This window comes from Babylonia areolata, chromosome 10, assembly GCF_041734735.1.
Source record: "Babylonia areolata isolate BAREFJ2019XMU chromosome 10, ASM4173473v1, whole genome shotgun sequence".
NCBI classification, from domain to species: Eukaryota; Metazoa; Mollusca; class Gastropoda; order Neogastropoda; family Buccinidae; genus Babylonia; species Babylonia areolata.
In genome coordinates, this window is record NC_134885.1 from 37,350,301 (window position 1) to 37,364,475 (window position 14,175).

The following is a 14,175-nucleotide window of genomic DNA, read 5'->3' on the forward strand; positions in this document are numbered from 1 at the left end:
AACAGTAGTAATAACAACAACAATAACAACAACAATTACAAAATCAACAACAACAACAACAATAATACTAACAATAACAATGAAAATAGTGATAACAACAACAATGATATAACAACAACAACAATAACAACAACGATACAACAATAACAACAACAATAATACTAACAACAATGAAAATTGTGGTAACAACAACAACAATGACAACAACAACAATAACAACGATACAACAACAACAATAACAACAACGATACAACAATAACAACAACAACAACAATACTAACAATAACAATGAAAACAGTGATAACAACAAGAACAACAACGACGCCAACCAACAATCTGCAGACCGGCATGCCAAACCCAGAACAAGCCGCCCACCTCGTCCCTGAAGGGGAGGGGAGCCACCGCAGGGTCCAGGCGATGCATCCTGGGAGTGAACAGCTCCTGAGACAGCACGATCAGGCTGTCCATGTCCCTCGCCATCGGCCCCATACAGAACCGCACTGCGCACACGAAAAGGGGCATCTTTGATTTGATTGATACGGATACTTACACGGCGCCTGTGAAAAGGTGGTGAAGGAGGTGATGGTTCCAACCATGCATGTGTACAATGTCGAATCTTTTCTTAAAAGCATGTACTTTATTCATCCATTGTATAACACTGTTAATAAATAATTTCATGTACTTGATTCATCTATTGTATAACACTGTTAATACAAAATTTGTCCTGTCTTGCTTTGTTTCTTTACAACAAACTACAAGAATCAGGGGGGTAGCTTTTGATGGATGCATTGTTGTTTCTGTTTGTTTGTGAGGTGTTTTTTTTTACTATAATATTGTAAAGTGCTCAGAGCAGAAAATGATCTGATTAGGCATAATATACATCCACTTATTATTACCATTCATTTTGAGACACTCAGCTAGAGTGAGAACAATGACTGTATGCAGATCCACATTTGAGAAAATCACATGACAATTGTTAACAGTCTTTCGCTTCCTTTCTTTGTGTAACACAACCCCCCACCCACCCCCACTCTCCCTGGTTTGTTTTTTTTCTGCTGCCTTATATTGCAGTCCCACAGATGCAAACGCCTCTCCGGTGTTTGTAGGAACAATCAGGAAGTTTTGAAGGAACATTCTGAATATGGCAGGAAGACCTGGGACTCTGAGCCACATCAGCAAACCTGCACAGCTTTATCCACCAGGCACAGACGCTGTAACACAGTCACAACTTGATATAGCCACATCCTCTCTTGTTTGGGCAAACAATTAAGCTGACTGGTCCACTCAATGACGGGCGCAGTAGCCGAGTGGTTAAAGCGTTGGACTGTCAATCTGAGAGTCCCGTGTTCGAATCACGGTGACGGCGCCTGGTGGGTAAAGGGTGGAGATTTTTACGATCTCCCAGGTCAACATATGTGCAGACCTGCTAGTGCCTGAACCCCCTTCATGTGTATATGCAAGCAGAAGATCAAATACGCACGTTAAAGATCCAGTAATCAATGTCAGCGTTCGGTGGGTAATGAAAACAAGAACATACCCTGCATGCACACCCCCGAAAACAGAGTGTGGCTGCCTACATGGCAGGGTAAAAACGGTCATACACATAAAAGCCCACTCGATCAGGCGTAAAAAAAAATACGGCAACATCGTACCAGTTGGCATCTCTGCAGTCCCAACTCCTATCCTCCCAAAATGTGGGAGTGACAAGAAAAACAGCACAAAGCAACAGGAAAGGAGTGATAATGAATGACATTTACCAAGGTGGACCTAGTACTGGGATTGGAAGAAACATTGTACAGTGCTGGTTTTTTTGGTTTTATTTTGGGGGTTGGGGGGGACGCTGTTGTTTTTTATGGTGGGCTAACCAAATACACATATATATATAAACACACACACACACACACACACACACACACACACATGTGAAAGTGCAAACTCATCAAGATTCTGCCCTCTTCCTAAAAGCAGGTACTCTCTATTTCTGAAAGCAGCAAGATTCACACCAGGCAACAATCTAAGTCACTGATCTGAAGGTTTCAATGAACAGCCATCTCTTACCCAACATTTGTCCCGATGCCAAAGGCGTGTGTCCCTTGTTTCTGAAAAGTCAAAAAATAAAACAAAATAAAAGAACACTGTCCAGCTGAAACATGCATCACTATGGCACCAAGACACAACATGACATGTTTCTAGTGACATGGCCCTTTGAATGCAGACGATATTCTTCTCTTCTGCATTCACATGCTGCAACTCCCGCGTTCACTTGTATGTACACGAGTGGGCTTTTACATGTATGACCGTTTTTACCCCACCATGTAGGCAGCCATACTCCGTTTTCGGGAGTGAATGCAGAGGATCAAATACATGTGTTAAAAAATCTACAATCCATGTTAGCGTTCGGTGGGTTATGGAAACAAGAACACACCCAGCATGCTCATCCCCGGCATGGTGGGGTGAACAAATAAAAAGGTCCTACACATAGAATGTAAATGTCTGCGTGAGTGTCTGTGTGTGCGTGACTGAAACCTAACTGAACCTGATGGCAGCTGTCAGGTGGCTCTCCCAAGGTGGGCATCCTGTTGTGCCTATCATTCCCTGTTTGTAAAGCACTTCGAGTTTGGTCTCTGACTGAGGATAGATGCTTCTTCTTCTTCTTCTTCTTCTGCGTTCACTCGTATGCACACGAGTGGTCTTTTACGTGTATGACCGTTTTTACCCCGCCATGTAGGCAGCCATACTCCGTTTTCGGGGGTGTGCATGCTGGGTATGTTCTTGTTTCCATAACCCACCGAACGCTGACATGGATTACAGGATCTTTAACGTGCGTATTTGATCTTCTGCTTGCATATACACACGAAGGGGGTTCAGGCACTAGCAGGTCTGCACATATGTTGACCTGGGAGATCAGAAAAATCTCCATCCTTTACCCACCAGGCGCCATCACCGTGATTCGAACCCGGGACCCTCAGATTGACAGTCCAACGCTTTAACCACTCGGCTATTGCGCCCGTCAGGATAGGTGCAATATACCGTAAAGTTCAGTCTATAAGCCGTGACTTTTTCCTACAGCTTCAACCTCTGCGGCTTATACAATGATGCGGCTTATTTGAGGTTTTAACGATCCCGGGAGTGTCATGTTCTCATCTATTCTTAGCTGCCCTTCAACTCACCAAAATCATATTTGTCCATGAATTTTTGGATGAGCTTCAGGATAGTGATCTAACTGTTCACATTTTATAAATCAAATCCGCACACATTAAAGCCTTCAGATCAGCATTCAGTTCTACTCTGCTCAAGCGTACACCCTCATCATGCCAAAAATGCAACATTATGCCTATGATGCAGACTTCAAATTGAAGGCGATCGACCTAGCAGACGACAGTGCAAGCGACAAACCAGCAGCGACCTCCACCTTCATGTTCATGAAATGAAAGCGAGGCTGAAGTCAGTGACAAGATGGCGGAGGAAGTTGTGCTGGTTCTCTTCAGCTCGGACACTGAAGACAAAGATTTCAGTGGATTCAGTGAGCAGGATGACGTTGAATAAATGTGACTATCCCTAAATTATGGTTCTTATTTTCGTTGGGGTTTTGTTTTTGTTTTTTTTTGTTTTTGTTTCTTTGCACTAGCATTATTTTCACTTGCTTTTCTTTCTGTTGTACCCGCTTGTGTTTATTTCATAACCTACAGTATTGACAGCTTTTCTGTAGTATCAGTATGTGATCCGGTACCGGAAATAAGTGCGACTTATGTATGTATAAAGTTCAATTTTTTCCAAAATTTAGTGGGTGCAGCTTATATACCAGTGCGCTCAATAGACCAAACTTTACAGTAGGTATCCTTACATCGATTTCAGTGTCCAGACCCACTCCCTGACTTCCTTCATATCGGCGGCACACCTCATCAACTTCTCCTTCTTCTGCGTTCGTGGGCTGCATCTCCCACGCTCACTCGTATGCACACGAGTGGGACTTTACGTGTATGACCATTTTTACCCCACCATGTAGGCAGCCATACTCCGTTTTCAGGGGTGTGCATGCTGGGTATGTTCTTGTTTCCATAACCCACCGAACGCTGACAGGGATTACAGGATCTTTAACGTGCGTATTTGATCTTCTGCTTGCATATACACACGAAGGGGGTTCAGGCACTAGCAGGTCTGCACATATGTTGACCTGGGAGATCGTAAAAATCTCCACCCTTTACCCACTAGGCGCCGTTACCATGATTTGAACCTGGGACCCTCAGATTGACAGTCTAACGCTTTAACCACTCGGCTACTGCGCCCGTCTAACACACCTCATCAACTTCTTCTGTTGCCTTTGTGGTCAGCATTTCCCACGTTCACCTGTATCTACACATGGGCTTTTACATGTATGACCATTTTCACCCATGTATTTGTGTTTGTATTTGTATTTCATTTTATCACAACATATTTCTCTGTGTGAAATTCGGGCTGCTCTCCCCAGGGAGAGCGCGTCGCTACACTGCAGCGCCACCCTTTTTTTTTCGCATTTTTTCCTGCGTGCAGTTTTATTTGTTTTTCCTATCCAAGTGGATTTTCTACATAATTTAGCCAGGAACAACCCTTTTGTTGCCATAGGTTCTTTTACATGCGCTAAGTGCACATGGGACCTCGGTTTATTGTCTCATCCGAATGACTAGCGTCCAGACCACCACTCAAGGTCTAGTGGAGGGGGAGAAAACATCGGCGACTGAGCTGTGATTCGAACCAGCGCGCTCAGATTCTCTCGCTTCCTAGGCGGATGCATTGCCTCTGGGCCATCACTCCAACACAGACATACTCCGTTTTCGGGGATGTGCATGCTGGGCATGTTCTTGTTCCAGTTTCAGTTTCTCGAGGAGGTGTCACTGCATTCAGACTAATGCATATATGCTGCACCACATCTGCTAGGCAGATGCCTGACCAGCAGCATAACCCAGTGCGCTCTGTCAGGCCTTAAGTATATGCACATATATATTTGTGTACCTATCTGAGTGGATTTCTTCTCAAGAATTCTGCCAGAGGACAACCCTTTTGTTGCCATGGGTTCTTTTTCAGTGCGACAAGTGCATGCTTAGCATGGGACCTTGGTTTAACCTTTTGAACCCTGACCACCGCTTTACCAGTGGTGGGGAGGGGTGGCATAATGCCTGGCCACCGGTTGAGCTGTGCGTAAACACTTGTGTCGTGTTTTGCTATTGGTTGACTTATATTGAAGAGCCAATCAGAAAAAACGTAATATTCTGACGTCAGCCAACGTAGTACCAACATGGCCACGCCTTTTCACTGTGTTTTGTGCATGTGCTTTGGATAAAAAAGATCGATTTCTACCATGAAGCGTGCAGAGTCTCAACCTGACACGCTTCCTTTGATCAACTGATTCTGCATGCTCAGATTCATTTTCAACATCACTATCTGTAGCAAAATCATCCAATTCGAATTCCACCTCACTATCAAAGTAATCATTGTCATACTCTACTTCCGATAAATCATCAAGCATATCAATTACTTGCTGCGTTGTGTACAGTTGTTTTCTCGCACGTTTTGTCCCTCATTTCAGCCCTGACGGGCCAGGTTGAGACTCTGCATGCTTCAAGAATTTTACGCACCGCTCAACCATTTTTCTCTGCCACTGTTAAAGCGGTGGTCAGGGCTCAAAGGGTTTAATACCAATTATTTGCAAATTTTGGCTCAGGAGCTCAGGCAGAAGGGTAAAAATTGCTCAGGAACTCAGGGCTCAAAGGGTTAAATTTTCATCTGAATGACTAGACGCTCAGTTTGATTTTTCCTGCCAAACGCGGGAGAACGGACAAGAGAGGGAACCAAGCCCAGACCCTCACAGACACCTCTACACTCCATCTCGCTCACTACGATCGGCTTCGGATCCACTCTGTTTACGCATACCCAGATTCAAACACTCGACTGTTGGCCGCCGTTCTTTCTCTGTTTCTGGACCTTGCGATTGGAATGAACTTCCTCTTTCGCTTCGTCAAGTCTCCACACTCAGCTCTTTCAAGTCTGGCCTTAAAACCCACCTCTTCCCTAAATAGCCTCCCTTGCCTGCCCTTCCTTGTCTTTAGTTTCTACAGTTTTAGAGTTATGCATGCGTGTGAATGACTGGTGCGAAAGCGCTTTGATTTGTCTCTGCACAAGCTCCAGCGCTATATAAATACCATTATTATTATTATTATTATTAAGAGTGTCCCAACCTTTCTGCCACCTTTCTCTTGTTCCAACAATCCACCAAATGCTGACATGGATTACAGGATCTTCAACTTGGGCATTTGATCTTCTGCATGCATGTATACATGAAGGGGGTTCAGGTACCAGCAGGTCTGTTGACCTTGGATATCAGAAAATCCTCCATATCTAACCCATCTGGCACCATGACTGAGATTCAAACCCAGCACCCAAGCTTCAAACTCTGCAGACCGTGAACGTACCTGTATGTGGCCTCAAAAGGTTAGTCGGTTTTTGAAGCAGGTATGGAGCTGATTCTCTGCATTTTTTTGTTGTTGTTCGTTTTTTCTCCACTTCTGAACCGACAATCATTTTTTTCTTTTCTTTTCTTTTCTTTCCTTTTTTTTTTATCAAGCTCAAGAGCACATTTTCAAATGCTTGAATCAAATGCGCATGAAATCACATATCATATAAAATAATATCTGGAAGCTGGGACCGCGACAGACAAACCCAGGTGAGGCTGTGTATTGGGGACTCAGAATGAGCAGGGTGGGAGAAAAAAGGACTTTAGCATCATGAAGGTAGTGCACGTTTAAATAGTTACTTTATGAATGAATCAATGAAGATTGATGTGAATACTTGTATAGCACCTTTCCTCAGTCGGAGACCAAGCTCTAAGCACTTTACAAACACAGGGTCATTTGCACAACAGGCTGCCTACCTGGCTAGAGCCGACTGATGGCTGCCACTAGGTGCTCATCATTCGTTTCCTGTGTCATTCAATTAGATTTCAGGTACACACACATTCACACTCAAACATGCAACACTTTACGTGTATGACCGCTTTGTTTATTTACCCTACCATGTAGGCAGCTGTACTCCATTTTCAGGGTTGTGCATGATGGGTATGTTCTTGTTTCCATAACCTATCAAATGCCGACATGGATTACAGGATCTTTAACATACATATTTAATCTTCTGCTCGAGTATACACACAAATGGGGTTCAGGTACAAGCAGGTCTGCATATATGTTGACCTGGGAGAATCTCCACCAGGCGCTGTTACTGAGATTCAAACCCGGGACCCTCAGATTGAAAGTCCAACAGACGGGCGCAATAGCCGAGTGGTTAAAGCGTTGGACTGTCAATCTGAGGGTCCCAGGTTCGAATCACGGTGACGGCGCCTGGTGGGTAAAGGGTGGAGATTTTTACGATCTCCCAGGTCAACATATGTGCAGACCTGCTAGTGCCTGAACCCCCTTCGTGTGTATATACAAGCAGAAGATCAAATACGCACGTTAAAGATCCTGTAATCCATGTCAGCGTTTGGTGGGTTATGGAAACAAGAACATACCCAGCATGCACACCCCCGAAAACGGAGTATGGCTGCCTACATGGCAGGGTAAAAAGGGTCATACATGTAAAAGCCCACTCGTGTACATACGAGTGAACGCAGAAGAAGAAGAAAGTCCAACACTTTAACCACTTGGCTATTGCACCCATCACATGAACACATGCAACCCATCAAACCGTTATCATTATGATTATCATCACCCAACCACAAACCAGCCATCCACTCACCCAATCCTGTCCACTGTGGGTTTCAAACCGTACACCCCACAAAACTGGCAAGGGATGCGGATGCTGCCGCCAATGTCGGAGCCGATGCCAATGACGGAGCCGCCCCCTCCTAGTAGCGCCCCCTCCCCTCCAGATGATCCTCCGGGAGTCCGGCTGGTGTCGTGTGGGTTTCCCGTTCGTCCGTACATGGGATTGGAACACGCGAACCTGTTCAAATGGAACAAAGAAGTTTAACGTACTCAACCTATTAATCATTATCTGAATGTTAATTCACAGAATTTATTGGCCTGATATATGCTGTGTGTGTGTGTGTGCGTTTGTGTGTGTGTGTGTGTGTGTGCATATGTGCGTCCATACATGTGTGTGTGTGTGTGTGTGTTTGTGCATATGTGCGTCCATACGTGTGTGTGTGTGTGTGTATTTTACTTATATATATATATGATTTATTTGCTGGATGTCTTTATTTGTTTACATTGTTGTGCAATACCTTATTGTCTTAATGTGTGTGTGTGTGTGTGTTCTACTTATATATACAATTTAGTTCTTGGATCTTTTTAGTTGTTTATATTGTTGTACAATACCTCATCGTCTTAACGTGTGTGTGCATGTGTGTGTGTGTGTGTGTGGTGTGTGTGTGAGTGTGTGCATTCAAATATATACAATTTAAAAGCTAGAATATTTTTATTATCATTATTCTACTTTTATTTGTATACATTTGTTGTGCAATATGCGCGCATGCACGCATGTGTGTGTGTGTGTGTGTGTATGTGGTTTGTTTAGGTCTATCGTCAGCTACTGTGAAATCTTAATTTGACTAGTTTTAATGTCTTTTATGATGCACATGTCCATTTCATGTTGGTGTCTACAATGAGCCTGTGATTGCACAAGTTGATTTGTAAAGTGTTTCTGATTTGATTTGATTTGATTCGATTCGATTTGAACCTCACTAGTTTTCAGCCTCGGCAGGTTCCCCTGCCAAACAGATGCAGGAAAAAAACAAAGAAACCATGCTGAAACTGACCAGTGTTTCCTGGAAATTGACATGAGGGGACAGAACTGGAAACACTTCAGTAGTTAGTTCCCTTCGCTTGCAGTTTATGTGTTGTTGTTTTTTCTTCTTCCGTTTTTCTTCTTCTACAAACATGCACTGGATACTGTGGAGATTTTGGAAGGAGACTCTTCTTCTTCTTCTTCTGCGTTCGTGGGCTGCAACTCCCACGTTCACTCGTATGTACACGAGTGGGCTTTTATGTGTATGACCGTTTTTACTCCGCCATGTAGGCAGCCATACTCCGTTTTTGGGAGTGTGCATGCTGGGTATGTTCTTGTTTCCATAACCCACCGAACGCTGACATGGATTACAGGATCTTTAACGTGCGTATTTGATCTTCTGCTTGCATATACACACGAAGGGGGGTCAGGCACTAGCAGGTCTGCACATATGTTGACCTGGGAGATCAGAAAAATCTCCACCCTTTACCCACCAGGCGCCGTTACCGAGATTCAAACCCGGGACCCTCAGATTGAAAGTCCAACGCTTTAACCACTCGGCTACTGCGCCTGTCGGAAGGAGACAAATGACTGAAATTTGGACTTACGTCATCAAGCCTTGTGGAAAGTTGGTGCGAACAAACGGTACCGCTCCAAGACCCTTCAAAAGCTGCACAACATGAACAGCCAACAAGTAATAATAATAATAATAATAGTAATAATGGTACTTATATAGCGCTGAATCTTGTGCAGAGACAAATCAAAGCGCTTTCGCACCAGTCATTCACACGCATGCATAACTCTAAAACTATAGAAACTAAAGACAAGGAAGGGCAGGCAAGGGAGGCTATTTAGGGAAGAGGTGGGTTTTAAGGCCAGACTTGAAAGAGCTGAGTGTGGAGACTTGACGAAGCGAAAGAGGAAGTTCATTCCAATTATAAAAAAAAAGGAACAAATAAATAAATAAAATAAAATAAATTATTTAAATATATTCAAAAAAATATAATTTAAAAAAAAGAACGGCGGCCAACATTCGAGAGTTTGAATCTGGGTATGCGTAAACAGAGTGGATCCGAAGCTGATCGTAGTGAGCGAGATGGAGTGTAGAGGTGATGGCAGCCACAGAGATAGGAAGGGGCTGATTTTCCCAAGTGATTTTCCCTCTCCACTGTTTGTTCAACTATAGACATTTACAAATAGTTTGACAAAATTTTATTTTCACAAGCACATATGCATCAGCTCACACAAAAACACACTTCCGTGCAAGCACATCATATAATTTCAATTCATTTCAGATCAGTTCAAAAGATTTGTGAGTTCACCCCACTCAGAGCAGATACACAATGACTGCCAAAAAAAATGGAGGTACTTGAGTACACACACACACACAAACACACACACACACACACACACACACAAACACACACACACACACACACACACACACACACACACACACACACACACACACACACACTGACCTGCACAATATCAGCATCTTTTTCTGCTGGCTTGTCCACAAGGACAGCGAATCCAGCATGATTGTCGTACCCCTGCCAAAAATACTCACATTCAGTTTCCAACATCACAGATTTTGCAAGATATTACAACTGACACAATACACTGATAACAATGATAAAGAAAAGCAAACTAACTGAATTTCCTCTGATGCATGCACCAGTTCTTATGTTACAGATCTTTGGCCGATAATGATGCCAGAAAAATGTGCTTTCATGTGAAAGGAAAGCAAATGTGAATTCTGGAAAAGCAAAATAGCATTTTTTTTAGAGTGCAGTCATGTCTGTTATTTGGCCTATTTCGTCAGATGAAAAGACAGAAAAATCATCCACACCTCAATCATCACACAATCATCCACACCTCAATCATCACACCACTACCATCCACACCTCAATCATCACACAATCATCCACACCTCAATCATCACACAATCATCCACACCTTAATCATCACACTATCATCCACACCTCAATCATCACACAATCATCCACACCTCAATCATCACACCATCATCCACACCTCAATCATCACACCATCATCCACACCTCAATCATCACACCATCATCCACACCTCAATCATCACACAATCATCCACACCTTAATCATCACACTCCATCATCACACTATCACACCTCAATCATCACCCAATCATCCACACCTCAATCATCACCCAATCATCCACACCTCAATCATCACACAATCATCCACACCTCAATCATCACACCATCATCCACACCTCAGTCATCACACCATCATCAACACCTCAATCATCACACCATCATCCACACCTCAATCATCACACCATAATCCACACCTCAATCATCACACTATCATCCACATCTCAATCATCACACAATCATCCACGCATCATCACACAATCATCCACATCAGAATTATGCTATCATCCACACCTCAATCACCACACTGTCATCCACACCTTAATCATCACACTGTCACACCTTAATCATTACATGGTCATCCACACCATAATCATTATATCATCACCCAATAATCCACACCTAAATCACTAAGATATCTTTTCAAACAGAGCGTCTCACCTCAATCATCACACAAAAATCCATACGGTGTCTCAACTCACTACCATCCACACCTCAATTATAACAAAATAATCCACACCTCAATCATCACCCAATAATCCACACCTCAATCATCACACTGTCATCCACACCTCAATGACTACACTATCATCCACACCTCAAACATCATACCTCAATCATCACACAATCATCCACACCTCAATCACCACGCTGTCATCCACACACAGCACCTCACCTCAACATTCAAGGTATCCTTCAGGCTAACAGGGACTCCATGCAGAGGTCCTCGCTGATTCGGCTTCAGCAAGTCCAGGTCCACAGCCATTGCCTGCAAAAATTAAAAATTATAAAAAAAATTTTTTAAAACCCACTACTGAACACCACCAAAGTGACTCATCAGCAGTGCAGAGTCTCCTCTGATGTGTGGCCTCCTGGCGACCTAACATCAACAGTTCCCTGTGGACTGCCGATGCTGGGACTGTGACAGACAACCCTGGGTGTGGCTGTGTGTGTGGGACTTGGACTGAGTGGCATGGTAGCAATGCCACTGAAACGGTGAAGAAGAAGGGGCAGCAAGGAAAACACACACACACACACACACACACACACACACACACACACACACACACACACGATAAAGCTGAACGCTTTTATAACAAAGTTCAGCAGAGATGTTAAATGCATATGTGGAGAATCTATTTCTAGAAAACACATACTCTTTGAATGTCAGAGTCTGAAATCGTTTTTTACCAAACTTCTCGGAAAATTCTTTTGAATGTATTTTTGACAATTTCAAGATGCTATCTGCTATTGCAGAAGGTTTGCTGCATAGTCCAACTGGGCATTTGTTATAGTTGTTACAGTTGTTTGATGTTAGCGTTTCCTTCTATATTGTGCCTATGTCTCCCGTTTTTAATGCTTTATTTTTTCCAGTGCTCTATCTTTCCCCACCACACACACACACACACACACATATGCGCATACACGCGCACACACACATACACACACACCATTTTTCACCCTCTGCCCAATACCGTTCCCTCCACCACGCCCCCCCCCCCCTCCACTCCCCACCCCCCACCCCTTTTTTTTTCTTTTTTTTTCCCCCGTCTAATATCACTTAAAGTGGAAGACGTTAAACTGAAGACTACTACTACTACTACTACTACTACTACTACACACACACACACACACACACACACACACACACACAACTTTAACCCTTAACTCCAGCTGAAGAGCATGCCTGTCAGTGTAAGGGCTGTCACCTCGCTGAGTTGAGACAGAGCTTACAGGTCTGAAGGTCGATTACCAGTCTTAGTCCACACTTCTTCCTCTTGGAATTGGTTTACTTTTGATGGCACTGTCGTTGGGGGAGGGGAGGGGGGCAGGGGCGGGCAGGGGGTTAGGGGGGGACCTGGTGGTGGTCTCCACTCTGTGGGAGATGCTCAGCCTGGCTCCGCAACTAAGGTGCCGGAGTCTGCACTAGTGGGTCACGGTTAAGGTGCACCACTGCGTCATTTTTAGCTAATTTTTGTTTCTCAGGAACTACTAAAGATATTTGTATGAAATTTGGTACACATACTCAGGATGTTAATATAGACATCTGTGCTAAGTTTGAAGATTATAAGTCAAACAGATATGAAGATATGATAATTTTATCATAAAAATACACACGGTTATTTGGCCCATTTGCAGCACTGAACACATGCATTACATAATGATTCTCATCATTTCCACAGTTTGTTTTGACATCATTTAGTGCAATGATCACAAAAGCAGATGCCCATTGTCCACAAGCATTGTTCTCTGTCTTGTCAAAAACGCATAAAATTATGCATTCACGTTTGTATGCTTTAGTCACTTGCTATGAAAAAAACTACTAAAGGTAGAGAGTTCTAACTATGTTCATTGCACTCAGCACACATTTTTACATCAGTGTGCCTAATTTTATGATAATATTTTTACTGTATCAATTGTTACACGTGGGCCACTGACGCACCTGCAGCAGAAATTCAACTTTTGAGAAAAACACCTTCAAAGATTGTGTTGAGAACTCACAAACTGCAACCCATAGTTACACACTAAAAAAATAATACACAGGAAAATAGCACTTGGCCAATATCACTAAGTGGTGAGAGAGAGTTTTTTACAGTTACTTGATTGTTCAAAATGCTCCTGGGGCGTATACTTCTCCCTCATCTGCCCGTCGATGTTCACGTTCCTGACGTCTCACCGTTTCAATTTTTTTCCTCTTTTGTTTTGCTGCATCATCTGATGGCTGACCTAGACCCATCTCTGCATAGGCTTCCCGCACATGGTGAGCTGCATCCTGCAGGTGTGTGCTGGCTGCTCTGCTTGCACCCTCACTATATTTTTTTTGGTAGTGAAGCCATGTTTTTGGTGCATGGGTCGTGGCATATTCACCATACCAAAAAAACGGCATAGCTGGGTGTAGCCAATCCCAGTTGCAGAAGCAGCAGCAACAAGGCGACGGTTGATGTCAAAACCTGTGAAGACAGTCCCCGTCTTCAGCGATGTCATGGTCTGTGTCCCTGGAATCACAGCGCCACAGGAAACACACCTCACCTCCAGACTGCATGCTGACCCCATCCTCTTTGTCTCATCTTCAAATACAGAGACCTGAAAAAAAAATCAAATGTGTGAGAACTGAAGGTACAAGAGAAAGAATGAGAGAGAGAGAGAAAGAGAGAGAATAAAGAGACTCAGACTGACAGTTTTTTTTACACACACACACATACACACACACTGACAGTATGTCAGACTCAGTAAAAATCCACAGAAATATTACTTGGAAAAGTATTTCAATACTTGAGAAAAATAA

General features: G+C 43.4%; 2 protein-coding genes across 2 annotated transcripts in view; both read right to left on the reverse strand.

The window, feature by feature from the left end:
* LOC143286631 (uncharacterized) overlaps window positions 1–14,175 on the reverse strand; it is a 162,230-nt gene that overhangs the window by 116,777 nt on the left and 31,278 nt on the right. The window lies entirely within an intron of this gene.
* The window catches only part of LOC143286977 (fatty-acid amide hydrolase 1-like), a 46,864-nt gene that overhangs the window by 23,477 nt on the left and 9,212 nt on the right, over window positions 1–14,175 (reverse strand). Inside the window, exons 6-11 of the mRNA XM_076594968.1 lie at window positions 11,566–11,658; window positions 10,236–10,307; window positions 9,363–9,424; window positions 7,765–7,971; window positions 2,059–2,099; window positions 376–500 (exon numbers count right to left, since the gene is read on the reverse strand). Coding sequence (XP_076451083.1) covers window positions 376–500; window positions 2,059–2,099; window positions 7,765–7,971; window positions 9,363–9,424; window positions 10,236–10,307; window positions 11,566–11,658 — 600 coding nt within the window. The remainder of the gene's footprint in view (window positions 1–375; window positions 501–2,058; window positions 2,100–7,764; window positions 7,972–9,362; window positions 9,425–10,235; window positions 10,308–11,565; window positions 11,659–14,175) is intronic.